The 16757-nt window shown below is 36.9% G+C and overlaps 1 protein-coding gene across 1 annotated transcript in view; it reads left to right on the top strand.

Annotated features, from left to right (window-relative positions):
* LOC125278998 (disks large-associated protein 2) overlaps positions 1 to 10830 on the top strand; it is a 63891-nt gene extending 53061 nt beyond the window's left edge. Inside the window, exons 4-6 of the mRNA XM_048208451.1 lie at positions 1588 to 1744; positions 3198 to 3417; positions 8164 to 10830. Coding sequence (XP_048064408.1) covers positions 1588 to 1744; positions 3198 to 3417; positions 8164 to 8999 — 1213 coding nt within the window. The 3' untranslated portion in view covers positions 9000 to 10830. The remainder of the gene's footprint in view (positions 1 to 1587; positions 1745 to 3197; positions 3418 to 8163) is intronic.
* Positions 10831 to 16757: the final 5927 nt, after the last annotated feature.

Raw genomic sequence — 16757 nt, 5'->3', positions numbered from 1 at the left:
TTCTTACACCGTATCATGATCTCTGTTCCTTTCCATACACGTTATTAAAATGCGGCATACACCCACAGGATTTCATTGACTGCATTTCTAAAGGTTTAGCCTACATTAAAAAGATTATTTTGATCATTAAATGCACAATTGTTTTCTAAATCTCTGCTCATTATATATTGTAGTGCTGTTCATAAATGTGAATTTTCATCTCTGGCCATTTCCTTCATGAGTTCTTAGCAATTCTCTTACTGTCTAATATATTTGAATAACTTGTTGTAAGTGGATTGTTGTTGTAAGTGGATTTTTGGTTATTTTAGTACAGTTGGATTGCATTATGTTGGCTGGGAGGAGATCATTCATTAAGGGGTAGGAGGGCACAAAGAGGCATACATTACCTGGCAGGATGTTTTTTTTTTTTTTTTCTTTTCTTTTCTTTCTTTCTTAATTTAAATGAGATACAAAGTCTTTGCTTGAGTGTTTGGTGATACCATATAGGGTAGGACGAAATTATATGACTGTGTCTCTATCTTTTCGATTATGTTTAAAGGTGAAGTGAGTAATTTTCTGAATGTCAAAACACTTTCTCCTATGCCTTAATTTGCACTGGCCGTTTGTAAACCTTTAAAAAGCTGATTTCCCTAAAACGTTTGAGCATCCCAAATAGCCAACATAGCAAGATTGGCTCAATCAGTGATGTTCATTTGGGAACGGAATCTGTTTGTCCAAACAATAGTAGTAAGAAGAAAAACAAAACTTTCTTGAAAACAGTAATTATTTTTACTATTACGTTTGGTGATTCTAATGCCCCAGAAATTATAAACTTCACTTTTAAGGATAAAGGATTTCAGATCAAGCTTATTTTTCCTTTTATGTTCCTATGAAAGTAGTTGAGAATTCACACATTAGCTGCTGATGAGAGAATTGAGGATGAAGGGAACGCTGTTGATGTTTGAGATGTCTTGGCAGTGAAGAAGTGTTAGAGGCTTCAAAAGTGTCATTTGCTCTCTCCACACTTTCTCTCCTGTCCATATGGTTGCCTGGCATTTTCTGCTGACAGATAGTTGCTGTCCGTGTTTCTGAACTGAGACTAGAAGCATTGAAATTATGTATTCTGAGGCCTCAATGTAACATGTCTTATACTGTATGTCTTTCCCATGACAGGCTTTCTGGGTTAGGCCATCATACAATATAAAGTCCAAGCAATAACCTTTTATTGTTTCATGTCCAGGAAAAATAGTAAAAATCAGATGGTTGATAACATTAGTGAGTTATTTTTGACATAAAGACTAATCCAAACACTAATCCAAACCATACTGTATGATGTTTCTTTAGCATCTTCTGGGAAATAGTTTGCTTGCAGCATCTTAAATGTTGTGTTTATCTGCTTTCATGTATGGCCTACAGGTTTGCACTTGAAATTTCTCACATTTGGGTTCATGACAGTAAAGCTGTTAACTAAGTCACTTTATCTGAAATCATATCTTTAAAGTTTGCCGAAAGTTCACCATTGATGGTTATTCCAGAGTGACCCTTCAATCTAATTTTGAGTAGGCTACACTTTGGCTACATTAGTTTTTGGTTGTTCCCTCCATTTAGCCCGGGCTACCACTTGCAAACAGCGAGAGATATGCGCCCTCACCCCAGCGTGTCTCTGGACCCAGCAACCAACTTCAACCCTCCACAGTTTCGCTCCAGAAACCAGAGCTACATGCGTGCAGTCAGTACCTTCAGTCAGGCAAGCTGTGTCAGCCAGGTGAGTCCAACCACTTGCAACACCACACGGCACTGACACACAGGTACAAGCAAGGACAATCTACTTACAGTAAGTGGTTTCAAGCAGAGGGCTTTAGCTGTACTTCTTGTCTGAGATGTCCTGCTCTTTCCTCAGATTGTGACTCGAGCTGATGAGCTGAAGAGTAGACTTGCTGTAGACTTTATATTATTTTAGGTCAAATTATCTATTATTGATTGAGGGCTTTCCACTTAAATCCAGCTGATCCAAATTTAGTCCAAGATGGTTTAGGTGGTTGAACAGCTGAACTACCAGCTGGGGTCAAATACAACCTGGTAGGCTATCTTGGTCTACACCTGGTACCTGGTTGGGTTGGTAGACCACCTTGGCTAAGCTAGTGGGGAATAGGCTGGCCTTATTAACTATGTTCCAAAACTATGTAGGTGGTTTAGGTGGTTAACCACCATAACTGCCAGCTGGACGGCCAGAGAGCAATGAGAATTGGTAGACTGCCTTGGCTAAGTGATTGGGGAATGTGTTGAGTTGATTAACTGTGTTTCAAAACTCAACTTGATTTAGATGGTTTAGGTGGTTGACACCCCCAAATTACCATTTGACAGGACCAATGAGACCCAGTATTTGGTCACCCTGGTTATAGCTGGTGGGCCATAGGTTGAGCTGATTAACTATGTTTCAATACCCAGCTTGATTTAGATGGCTGACCTGGAGATAATTATTTTATAACATAATTGTTTTAACGTTTGGTTAGAGAGGCAATAAGGCTTTCAAAAAATGTTAAATTGTAATGTCAGTTTTGCTCAATTCTGTTCATATAAGCCATTGTTAAAACAGGATAGTAGAAAGCTGAAGTCAAGGTCTGTTGAGCTATGGTGGTGTTAGTTCACTCGGGCTTTAGGTAGGTAGCTGTTTATGGGCTTTTATTGATGGAGTAGGTTACAATTGAGATGTTTATGGAGGTTTTATGAAACATGCCAACCATAACTATGTTGAAAAATGTTTTAATTAGGGTAGAGTAAGTGTTCAAACATCTGTTGTAGTGCTAGAGTTATATAGAAGTTTAGAATCTTTATATAATTTAGCTTAATATTGATTTGATTTGATTTTTTTTTCTTATTCTCTTGCTTGGTTTATGAAAATCTTTGCACATTAACCTTTCTTGCTGTCTGCTGCTGTTGACTGTTGACTGTGTCATTTTTCCCTCCAAAAGTTCTTCAAACAATCTGCTTTTCTTTATTTACCAATTATGAGATGATATTCCAGCCTGAAATGTTTTCTCTTATCTTGTTGCTTTTTGACATAATTCTACTGAGACGTTCAAGGTCGGAAATTGCCAGTGGTATATTCCTCCTGCTAACACTCCTTCATATTTACTGTGCAAAGGGGAAGAATCAAAGTGAGAAAGAGAAAGGAAGAGGAAAAATTAAGGACTGCTATTCCTGTTTTTGTCTCTCAGGTGAGTGAGACTGAGGTCAATGGCCAGTTTGAGTCAGTTTGCGAGTCCGTTTTTAGTGAAGTAGAATCCCAGGCCGTGGAGGCCTTGGACCTGCCCGGCTCTTTCCGCACTCGAAGCCACAGTTACCTGCGTGCAATTCAGGCTGGGTATTCCCAAGATGACGACTGCTTGCCTTCAATGACATCTTCTACTGTCACTTCAACTCTCAGATCCACAACAGGTAACCGTATGCCTCAAATCCCACCTGAGAGAGAGAGAAAAGGCTTAGAGCACATACTCGCCATACATTCAGCACATGCTGAACTACATACTCTGGCATACCTACATATGTACAGTGGGATTCCCTTGTGCTTGAGAGATGACTGACTTGAATGTTGTTTCCGTCGGCTCCTGTCTGTTGTGTGTGTTTGCTTTTCTGCGTCTGTGCTCCCTGTGTGTTGAAAGACGGTTGCCTGCAATTCCCTTTGCACGAGTCATGCGTCCTTTTCTAGGCTTCTGACTGGTTGGGTCCGGTGGTATTGAGAGGCTAGACTGGGGGTCAGAGGGACTTAGGCAGCTGAATATGTGACATCGCACACTCCTGAAGACACAACTAAGCATGCTTTTAACTAGCGCAGCTGTCCAGAGCATGCGTCACACCATGGGGAAGTGTTTTCACGCAGAACAGAGAGTAAGGTTTAGGTTGGGCAGGTTTTAGACGTGTTCACAGACTTTATATTTTGGCAAATGGTTGTATTCTCTCTTCTATATTCAGCAAATGGATTAGTAGTTGAAATAAAATAAATATTTCGGTTCAGTTTAGTTAACTTTTTCAGTCCTGAATGCACAAAGCAATGACTGTGAACTACAAAAACAATTTTATGTGATACGTGTTGCATAAAACATCTACATTGGTGAGTGGAAACAAATTCACAATGCGGGGTCAAAGAGAAAAGTGCAATAAAAGTAGTTGAAATATATTTGATGAAAAACTAGCATCTAATTAAAATGTCTATCCTTAAAAAAACAAAAATTAGAGCAATTTGCACTTGTTTGTTCAGTTCTCACAGAAAGAAATGTCACATTCTTACATAAACCAAATGCTAATAAGTGTTCAAGACATAATATTTTTAATGAAACTGAATCGGTTTGTTAGATATAGTTAGTTCTGTACACTAAACCAAGCATACAGTAAGTCTTTTTTAAAAGTAAATATTTAAATATTTTAGAACAAAACTCTACTTCTTAAAGATGTCTTTTAACTATAGGCCGTATGCCGTATTTTAAGTTTCACTGTAATATCGCACGTGAGAAATTCTCCTGTCGCAGAGGTGAAATTTTAGTGGTTTGTTAATGTGCTAATTGAATTAGCTAGTGTATTATGATTTAATAATCTCTCTATGAATTCAAAAACTGGAGCTGAAAACAAATCCTATTATCCTAATCCAGTTTTACCATTAATCCTAACTAATGAGTAATTTTCCCCAACCTAAATGAGTTTAAGAAGTCCTGACAGAGCAGGTGTGGAGTTTTGTGCAACACATACCCATCAGAAAGTGCATCACGTGTCACAGTTTCTTTGTGCAAACAGAATGCCTGTCTCCACACCCTCCCCAACACCCCTGCTTGTGTTTGGTGTACACATGGAGTAAAGCTATGAACCCTATTGAAAAACCACAAACTGATGTCAAATATTGTGACATTAAAAATAGCTCTTTTTTTTTTTTTTTTTTTTCTCAGTTGTTTACATTTTTTAAAACCAAAATGCTCATTTGTTTTGTATGATTTGTTTGGTCACTCCAGTCAAACTTTGTTTCTTTCATTTAATGTGGGGTTCTTTGTGTTTATTCAAACTGGAGTTTGATTTGATTGGACCTTCATACTGTCAAAAACTCATACTGACAACACACTGAAGACTCTAAGGAGAAAGGAGAGCTCTCCAATCCCACCGTCTCACTCTGCTGAAGTGCTTTCACCACATATGGCTCTGTACGCAATCCCTGTCAGCTCAAGTCAACCGGCTGTAGGACAAAACCATTGTCTCAAAAGGATTTCATCCACTCTGTTTCACTCTGGAGGACTTCTTGTTTCAGCAGTCCTGTACTACTTTGGTTTTACAAAAAGAACCATACTTTGTTTATGTGTTAGAAGCTAAATTAGATGCTTTCTTCCCTTAAAGACCTTTAAAAACTTAACTAATTCTGGTATCGATGCTCTCTGGTTCTATAGTTAATAGAAAAAGCACTTCAAAAGCACTGACCTATCAGAGAAATGTTATCAAGCATACCCCATAGATTCACCAAGTAGATGAAGCTAAATTTAGTTGCCGCTAAAATCAATGGGAAATATTGAGTAAGGTGTTGGGTGTTCTGTGATGGTGGAAAGGGAGGGAGGGCGGCATGGCACCTCAGCCATCACAGGAAGGAGATCCAGGGGAAAAGAGCAGCTGGAGGGATGCCTATCACAGGTATTATAATGTCAACACGCATACATCTTTCAATGGATATGTGTGTTTTTGCACTGCCTTCTCAACTAAATCAGGACTAGTCCTTTGAAAGACATATAACTAAAGGTCAGATCAGGGACAACCAGTGTTCAGTTGCCAAAGTAGCAATGCTTTTCCATGAAAGGCATTTCACAACTTTTTATTTATTTATTTATTTTATTTTATTTTATTTTAATGCTGTTGATTACCACAGAAAATAATTTTGACTATATTAACAAAAATGTCCTTACAGTAAGACATGCACTTACAATTAAAGTCTATGGGGCAAGACAGTTTAAAAAAAAATACAAACAGGAAGATTATTATTTTTTAATGATATTATCACACTAGTCTCATGTTAACATGTATAATGTTTACAGATGTGGTGATATTTTTGCAACAGTTTGTTTATACTGGTGCAATGCCTTGCCCCAGAAATTCATTGTAAGTATATTACTGTATGTGCAAAAGCATTTTTGTTTGTTGGTTTGTTTTTAAAAACTGAGGGATGAGGTAAAATTCTGTGGTAATCCACATCATGTCACAGATGCTGTCACTACAGCTTAAATTAAATCCGGAACATTCCTGTAAATGACTGAATGGGAAAATCAATTATTTTTAAATTTACATTTTTTTTTTATAGACAATGGATGGATAGGTTTTCTTAGAATGTTTAAAAAAATGATTGGGTCACTTTTAACATTTTTCTTCATTTTTATACCAACCTTGGCATCCTTGGAGGACAAACGTGGCCTGCAAAATGCGGTTGGAAGTAAGAGCTGGTGTGGAAGATTTCAGCTGTGATGGACAGTGGGATTGCAGCCTCTGCCTGGTGCAGCCCTCACAAAGACATAACGCCGTTATTGCATTGTGTTTCTTCTTAATCCCGCCCCTATAATCTCCACATGGTCCAATCAGCTCGATAGATGGGCTTTTAACATATTCAATAGGGTTCATATCTCCTTGCCTGAATGATTGCGTGACATTTTATTGCCTTTTCATCTTTTCTGTTGCACAAAAAAAAAACTAAAATCCTCCACATTTGCCACAATGCTTTGTGATTTGTTAAATGGATGGTTAATAGTATTGAACTATTGTTTTTTTTTAATAGTTATGCTGTGAAGAGATGGAAAGGCTGAACAGATGAGATATTCTATGACGCGAGTGAGAAGGCAGTGTAAACACACATATGAAGGCTAAATGTATGTGAGTAAAAAAGTGAAAGACCCTGACAACACAGTATGCTCGACTGCAATAAAATTTAATTATTTTTTCAAATTAACACTTTTATTAAATCAGGGGTGTTTCTAGCCTTTCATCAGTACAGGGGCACAGCCCCACTATCAAAAAAGTGTGCCCATGGATATTGTCTCACAAGCTGCATGTGCAATAATGCGCTTCTTTGTTGTCATCAAACGATAGAAGACATTTGAAAGATAGATGTTTTGCTTCCTACAATGGAATGTAGGTAAACATCAACCTCACTCAGTGCTCTTTTTGTTTTCTGTCTTAGGATATATCTCAGGGGTGTCAAATTTATCGAGGGCCACTGTCCTGCAGAGTTTAGCTCCAACTCTAATCCAACCTTTTACCATCTAATCAAGTAAAATAAAAAAATAAAAAATCAGGATCACTAGACATTTCCAGGCAGGTGTTTTGGAACATTCTGTAGGACAGTGGCCCTCTTGGAGCGGAGTTTGACACATGAAATATCCCATTCCTATTTCAGTGTGAGGAACCGCTGCAAACAATTCAGTGTGTGAGTGAACTTTCAAAATGAATCAAACTGAATCGTGAACAACTTCAGACTTTTTTGCAAACCTGTTTGTCCAATTAGATCAAAGAGTGATTCATTCGCAAATCTGGCATCGGTAGTTCTGATTCTAAACAGCTGATAGAAATCACATGACTGATTGCTGAAATATCAGAAAATGATTCATAAGGATTAACACGTTAGAATTTATTAGTAATATTTACTGGGGCTCGTGCCCCAGTAAAAAAGGTCTTGCAACACCCCTGCGTTAAAACCTTGTCACAATCAGATATATTTATATTTAAATAAAATCTGAGAGATTTCTGTCCCTCCATTGACAGTTCATGTAACTACCCCTTTGTCGCTTCAAAAAATTCATAAAGAGATAATACAACTAATTCATATGAATCGAGTAATTTAGTCCAAATTTTCTGAAGAGACTGAATCGCTTTTTTGCATTAACAGCAGAACAGACTTCCTACTACTTTTTCTGATGAAATAAAAATCTAATTCATAATATTTTTGCTTCTGTTTTTCTCCATATTTGATACATACGAAAGTTCCTGAATTTATTACCAGAAACCAATATGGTAAGCAGTTGAGAATGGTGTGTACAGGGCCTTTACTCACATACTGCTATGAGACACAAAACAAGTGTTGACGTTAGATAAAGTGAGAGGCTTCGCAGAATTCCACAGCTGTTCATCCCTTTGAATTTTCCTATCTCTATATTCAAATTTGTCTTCCAGAGGGGTATGATGCAATGGAGGGCACCTCATTGCTAAATGAGGAAATGATTGAGGACGATGATGGCGCCAGCTCCTCAGCTTATCAAGAAATCGAGAGGTTTGAAAGAGAAAATGCTGCACGTAGTCAACACAGTACCAGTTCCACGGTCACGGCTATCTCTGTCCCTCCAACCTCCTCGCATGCCTACCGAGTCCCATGTCCGCCCCCGTCCCAGCCCCCACCAGATCCTCCCGTCCCGCAGGCTATTCAGGCTTTCAAGGAGTCGGCAAACATGGTGGCTGCCTTTAACATGCAGTGGAAAGAGGAGATATCAGCAATGCGCTACGAGCTAGCGGAGCTACGCAGGGATGTCTGCGGAGAGCTCAAGACTTTCAACAGCAACTTCTTTAATTTCACCCAGTGCTATAACATGTGGACGATGTGCCGGGAGGCTGCCACCGGCACCAGTTCCACTCAGTCGAGCGAGAGGGTGTCTGTTGGCGTCCAGACTGGCGCTAACGGTCTGGTGAGACAAAACACTGCAGACGCTTCAGTAATGTGTCAGCCTGAACCGGCTGCCTTCAATATTTTTGACCTGATGGAGCCTCCACGCATTGAAATCACTGAGGGAACTCCTGAAGGAACAACGGCCACCAACAGCCCAACCAGCCCTGCCAGTCCTGTTAGACCCACCACCGGCCCACCATTGACCAAGCAGCTGGGAAGATCCAAATTAGACACTGGCAGGAAGAAGAAGAACTGCAGTCGAGCGGACGGTCAAAGAAGTGCCAGCCTTGAACTCTGGTGCAGAAAGTACACTAGTGGACCAATGTCCTACTTATCTCTATCATTCTGATCATTTTCATCACTGGACCAAGCATTGACTTCGTTTTTGAATCAACCCTACATACCTGGGGGAAACCCTGCGCCCGGAGAAGAGCTTGTCGCTTTTCTCTTTGCAAAGATGCCGATAGGAGAAGGTTCCATTTTGCGAAACGGGGACAGTGTAGCTAGATGGAACCATTTGCTGTGCCGGATCATAAAATCTGTTTACATCACCACGGAAATGATTCATGAATGTTATTTGCATTGTAGGGAATGTCGCAATTTGTCTGACTGTCACTGTCAGTGTTTTGTTCATGGCTAAAGCAGTTCTTGTGTGACAGTGTTGAATGATCTCACCACTCAATCTGACCAAAAGAGGTTATGAATACAGTTAAAGGATGCAGATGGACTTTAGATGGCAGTTTTCAATTTCTGAATATAATAACATCTGCGGTTAACATTAACACTAACCATTTTGTTCTACAGCATAAATTACACACAGTAATAGCTCTAATGTGAACTTTGAAACCACTGTGTGCTTGCTAATAAGTTGTTACTTAAGAACTACTGTATGCATGATGGAACCCACTTTATATTAAGTACTACTATGTACATTTAAATTAATCAATGCACAATAGATTGCACTTAGTGTACAAGTTTTTATGTTGTACTTTGTAAAAACATTACCTACATGTAATTACATTAATTATACTACCCCTATCCCTTAACATAACCATATGACTAAACCTGTCCCTAACCTTACCCGTATTACTCCTCAGCAAAAGTGTTTTGCAACATGGACACAAGTGCATTGTACCCACAGATATATCGAAGAGAGTACATAGTACTTAAAGACACCTAATTTTAAGCTATAAAGCAAGACCGCTTGATAAATTGGACTGCCATTTATATTCTTATGTAGCAACATTTTTTTTTTTAAGTTTCAAACTTCACATTTGAATCATGACTCTTTGTAATTTATGCTGTAGAACAACAACATATTTGAACTCACTTGACATCTAAATTCTCTATTCTAAAAACCTCGGAAAGCCCATTATATTGGAATACAAACTGAGCCACTCTATAGCTGTCACACAAAGCTTTGCTTTTAATTTCAAATGAAAATGAAGAACCATGTACAGCAGTCATGTTGAGCTACAACAGAATGGAACATTGGAACATTAGTATTGTCAGATTGGCATTCAGTTACTTTTGAAAATCTACTTTGTTCTCACTTTCCCAAGAATGTCACGTATAGATGGATTAGAAGTAACTAAATTCAAATGGTACTTTAATTCAAGCATAAGCCCTAAACATATTTACTGTAACTCTACATCTGCAGTGTATAATTACTAGCCAATATACAGTATATATTAAGCATCTGTGGACTATTTACAAAGTAGTGCTGAGTGGTATCTTTTTTTTATTAAAGTATTTTATTATTAAAATACTTTAATTAAGGATGGAAAGAGATGCAGTTTATTTCATTGAAACTATACAAAGATGAGTATCCCCCTAAATTTCAGATTTCTCTATGGCTGCTTTTTGACTTATACTCTCAATCCTAAATATATAGTTACAGCTGTGCAATGTATCAGTAGTTACCAACACTATGTTTAGAATTTATAGAATTGATAGATAACGGAGTAAATTTCGGTAAAATCATTTTTGGTGTGCCTTGTAAACTTTAATTTATATTTTTAAAAATATGATTAACCAATGACCTTTTTCTTTCGAAGTATGTCTGATAAAGATTGGCCACTCTCTTTGAATCATGTGGTCAAAAAAATTATGTCCCTTCGTAAATATGATGTCAGAATATATACAACATAATATAGACCCACATACAGTGCTCAGCGTAAATAAGTACACCCCCTTTGAAAAGTAACATTTTAAACAATATCTCAATGAACACAAAAACATTTTTCAAAATGTTGACAAGACTAAGTTTTATATAACATCTGTTTGACTTATAACATGAAAGTAAGGTTAATAATATAACTTAGAGAACAAACTTTTCAGTTTTACTCAAATTAGGGTGATGCAAAAATGAGTACACCCCATTGAAAGTTTCTGGAGCAAAGGTAAATTTTAGACTACAAATGTCTAATTTAACAAGAATTCAACCACAGGTCAGTCTAATTATTCATTACACAGGCATCCAGCAGACAGTTGACTATAAAAGGGTGTTAAAACCCCTTCCCATTTCATGCTGTCAGCAATGGCACCACATGGAAGAGAAATGTCACAAGACCTGAGAAAGAAAATCGTTTCTTTACACCAGAAAGGTGAAGGCTACAAGAAGATCAGCAAAGCTTTACTTATCAGTCAGAAAACTGTAGCAAAAGTGGTACAAAAATGTAAAAAAGATGGAACTGCAACCATCTCACAGAGATGTCTAGGTCATCCACGGAAGTTAACACCTCGACAGGAGCATCTTCTGATGAGAAGGGTTGAAGAAAAGCGGCATGCAAGTTCACTGCAGTTATCTAAAGAAGTAGAAAGCCAAACTGCGGTGACTGTTTCCCGTGACACAGTATGGCGTACGCTGCAGAGGAATGGCATGCATGGGTGCCGTCCACAAAAGAAGCCTCTCCTAAAGCCCAGGCACAAAAAAGCCCACCTAGAGTTTGCCAGGGCCCATGCTGACAAAGATGAAGACTACTGGGACTCTATACTCTGGAGTGAAGAGACCAAGATAAATGTTTTTGGAACTGATGTTATGGTGTTGCAAAGGTAAGGAATACAAAGAAAATGCATGGTGTCCTGCAGTGAAACATGGTGGTGTCAGTGTCCTTATGTGGGGCTGCATTAGTGCTGCTGGTGTCGGGGAGCTGCATTTCATTGATGGCATCATGAATTCACAGATATACTGCTCTATACTGAAAGAGAAGATGCTACCATCACTCCATGCCCTTTTCCCCCTTTTTTGTGCAATTTTCTAACATGACAATGATCCTAAACACACATCTAAGGTCACTGTTAGATTTCTGAAGAAGAAAAGGGTGAAAGTCATTCAGTGGCTCCTGATCTGAACCCAATCGAACACCTATGGGGAATTCTGAAGAGACAAGTTGAGCATTACTCTCCATCCAGCATCCAGTCTCTAAAAGAGGTCATTCTTGAAGAATGGAAAAAGATAAATGTTGCAAAATGTCGCCAACTTGTTCATTCCGTGCCTAGAAGACTCGGTGCTGTCATTAAAAACCATAGAGGCCATACAAAGTTCTAGATGTAATAGTTTTTGTAGGGGGGTGTACTCACTTTTGCATCACCCTAATTTGAGTAAAACTGAAAAATGTGTAATCTAAGTTATATCATTAACCTTACTTTTATGTTATAACTTAAACAGATGTTATATTAAACTTAGTCTTGTCAACATTTTGGAAATTGTTTTTTGTGTTCATTGAGACATTGTTTAAAATGTTACTTTTCAAAGGGGGTGTGCTCATTTACGCTGAGCACTGTTACTCACAAATAATTTCATAATTCATAAAGTATGAACCTATTAGCAAACCATCTTCTGATCAGCAAGAATCCACATTGATGTGCACACACTTTTTGTATCCTGAATAAGAAACAGAAAAATGTACAATACGAAAACAATAAGGATAAGTCTTAAAATTATTGATACTTATTTTATATGATTTCATTGACTGTTATTAGTGTAGATTTGAATATCAAATCAGGTAATGGCATTTTGAGAATCGCCTTGTTAGGTGCTTTTCTGAAATTATTTAGTTTTTAGTTGATATTCCATTTGTATTATTTTACATTAATTAATACACTTTAGCATATGTTTCATTAAATGGACAGCCTTCTTGTAGACTGGGAATCCAGTCATTATATTTCATTTCATAGTTTTGTGAAGAGCAAAGTGCAATTGATCTATCAACATTTTTGCGTAATTGTGTTGCTCCTCTGCACTTTGTTAATAAAATTTATCAATTTATATGTAATATAATAAAGATAAAATTTTATTAATTTAATAAAATGCATTAATATTTTTTTATTTCCCAAGGCATATTGTGTTTTTGTTATTCTAATAATTATTTGGGTATTTATTCAACAATTGCTATCCTTCTGAAAAAGATTGTTATTAAAAATGATAAAGATTATTTTCAACAACTTAATACTGAATAATAGAAGTGAAAACTGACTATCGCTCAGCACTACTGTAGTTTTGTACTTTCTGCGTAGCTTCACAAAATGATTGCTTCTGTAATTCTCATACAGTTTTTTTTTCATAAATATTATGTAACTATGACCCCTTGCCAACAACAAACGTTTATTTATATTTTTTTCAAGTTTTGGGATTTCTCCTAATCATTTAGTCCATTTCCCTGGATAGTGATTCTCTTTTAAAGATTTTTTATTTTAAGTCACTTGTTTTGCATTTAAGGGACCATCTGAATTTTTCTCCACAGGACACACATAGCATGCTGAACCAGTTCTATATGCACAAAATGTACATGCACAAAAAAGGTATTCAAATCAAATTATTTAATAAACATAACATTTATTTATTTAGGGGTTTACTTACAGGACATTCAATCTCCATGTGCCACTATAATAAAGTAAATGAGACACTGTGACACTTGCTTAAAGATTTAATTTAACCTCCATTTATAAATATAGTTAACACTGAAAATAGGTATTATGTTAAAAATATGAGATAAACATTCCTTAATAGAATATATTTTTATGAACTAGGTTTAAGTAGTTTATTTATAACAGAGGCTATATGAAACTATTTTGTTTACTATTAAAGAACTATCATCATGCCAAAGTCTAAGGCAATATTTGTCTTTTGAAACTTAATTTTATTTAAAGCCACTGCTGAAAAGGGGGCTTAATTTAAAATATTACAGCAAAATGTATTATTTAGATTTGCTTGTGTTTAGGCATGCTACCTTGAGTGGAAGTAACGGAAGTTTTCATTCTTAAATAAGAATTTCAGAAATATTCAAGAAATTAATCACTAAATCATTTGTGATAGACGTTTCTCACTTTACTTTGAGTAAATGATGAAATTCACTAATTATCATCATTATACTTTAAAGACAGATTTTGCTTAGCATTAGCATATCTGACTTTTCAAATACCATGTGTAGTTTTTTTTTCCACATCCAGCATTCATGAAAACAACTATCCAATGAAACTATCTTAGACCCTGTTTACACCTGGTATTAAGATGCATTTTGGTCAGTCGGATCGAATCACTTCCAGAGGTAGTTGAAAACACATTCAACTGGATTGCTTTCATAGTGAAGTGAAGTGAAGTAAAGTGAAGTGACATGTGGCCAAGTAGGGTGACCCATACTCGGAATTTGTGCTCTGCATTTAACCCATCCAAGTGCACACACACAGCAGTGAACACACACACACCGTGAACACACACCCGGAGCAGTGGGCAGCCATTGCTGCGGCGCCCGGGGAGCAGCTGGGGGTACGGTGCCTTGCTCAAGGGTCTCACCTCAGTCGTGGTATTGAAGGTGGGGAGAGCGCTGGATATTCACTCCCATCACCAACAATCCCTGCCGGACCTGAGACTCAAACCCATGACCTTTGGGTTACAAGTCCGACTCTCTATCCATTAGGCCATGACTGCCCATGACATAGTGTAGACGCTCATGAGGTCGAATGCATTCGAACAGAAAAGGCTGCCTATTCTCCGGCTACTGACCTAATGCGTAAACATTATGGGAAGCACGCTAGCCAGATGGGATTTAAACTTTGTCGGCTGAAAACCCAAGTTTGGTTTGAAGACGAAAAACATACCGAGCACGATGTTCAGTCACCATTCCTGATTTCTAACATGCACTCTCTGCATTCGGCATGGTCTTGCAGATGTCAGAGCAGAAACGAAAGCCGCTGCTCTCTGCATGTTTTTTCTGTCATCTCCGGTCATGTTCATATGTATATTGTGTGAGCTTATTTTGTCTATTAGATCGAAAGATATGAAAAAACAAAAACAAACAAAAAAACATATAATTACGTGCCCATAGACCCTCCCCTCAAAGAAATCAGGACAGAAGTGGTTGAAAGTGGACGGATTAAAACACCAGGTGTAAATGGGTATGTGTCTACCAAAACACATCTTAATACCAGGTGTGAACAGGGCCTTAAATCCACTAGCTCTATGCCACTTTTTTTTTTTTTTTTTTTTTTTTTTTTCATTGAGCTAGCCAATTATTTGGCATTAAAGACACTGTTAAATGTCCTTGCTCCTTTGCAAAGCACAGAGTGGCACAGTTTGAATGTACTGACGCCGTCATCACTAGTGATGTAATTTCTAGGCTTTTGTTTTTTGTTTTTGAGCTCATTAATCTACAAAGTCTTGCTGATGTGTGTCCTGTTGCAAATGGGAGATATTAATTTATTGTGGTAGGTGACAGTTTAAGCTCTGATTGGCTTAATTAAAAGACTATGAGATTATAGCCTTCAAATCTTAAATATTTTCCTTTTTTTCACTACAATGGTGACAATGCACACATTAAAAGGATAGTTCACTCAAAACTTACAATTCTGTAATCATGTTTGCAGACTTATGTTGTATCAAACCTGAATGACTTACTTCTTCTGTGGAGCACAAAAGAAGATATTTTTATTATTTTTGTCCATAATGAAAGTCAGATCCAAAACAACATTTGAGCCTATTTTATTGACATTTCATGTGACATTTTTCAAATTAACTTCTCTTGTGAAGAAGCAATGACATGAGGCTAAGCAAATGATGACAGAGTTTTAATTTTTGGGTGAACTATCCATTAAATTGGTGAAAATATATCGAATGTATGGATTTTAGAAGCATAATAGAACATTCTATTATATTGCAAATGTCCATGGTGTGGGAATCCATGATATGCTTTATATTCCAGCATAAGCTTTACCCAATGAGGGTTTAGCCATAAGAAAAATAAATAAATAAATAAATAACAGGTAAAAGGGACTGAATTATAAAATAAATTTTATGATGCGTTATTTAGTTATTGTGGTGTAAGGACCTATGAACTGTTATTCAACATTCAGATATAATTTATTGGTTTATATTGCACTGCTTATATTTATACTTTCTTCTATAAAACAATTGAACCACAATAGGTACCATCCTGTTTATACCTATAGAGGGGCAATAGACTGATGTTTCAGTTTTAATTTGTTTTTGATTTACTTAGAGACATGTTCAGGGAATGAAAAGATGTTTGTTTAAAGGTGCTGATGATATTGCATATGTTCTCTCAATCTTATGACCTTCATTCATTCTATGCAAGTCCTGTGTTGTTCTGTACGAGTCACTGGCATGTGTCTATTTCATTTTAAACAGCACTTAAAGGGCCAAGAAAATGAAGCCCTTAGATATTTTTTGACAAACCTTGCATGAATCTCAGGCATTTATTGTAATCCTTTGCTTCTTTTGTTGCTGTTAATAATGTTGTTATAAGTATTTGCATATGTTTGTTATGCTAATTCATACTGTTTCAAAGTAGCAGTTACATTTTACCATTTTCAATTCAGCAAGTAAATAACAATTATGTACAGTATGGTTATATAGGAATAAGGCAATGTGTCCTCAGTAGCTGTGAAATTTACATGCCATGATGATGATTTATTGGGATAATGGGATTTAATGGGATCACCAGAAACCAAAAAGGATTTTTTTTAAAAAATGTAGCTTGCTTATAATTTAATGCCAAAACTACAATGAAATCATATGCCCCTCCATTAAAAGATGTCATATTTGTTCAAACTACATTGTTATTATTTTTAGGACTGGAATTCTAATAAT

Source organism: Megalobrama amblycephala, linkage group LG11 (assembly GCF_018812025.1).
Source record: "Megalobrama amblycephala isolate DHTTF-2021 linkage group LG11, ASM1881202v1, whole genome shotgun sequence".
Lineage (NCBI taxonomy): Eukaryota > Metazoa > Chordata > Actinopteri > Cypriniformes > Xenocyprididae > Megalobrama > Megalobrama amblycephala.
Note: the sequence above shows the minus strand (reverse complement) of the source record. Positions and strands in the feature narration are given on the sequence as shown.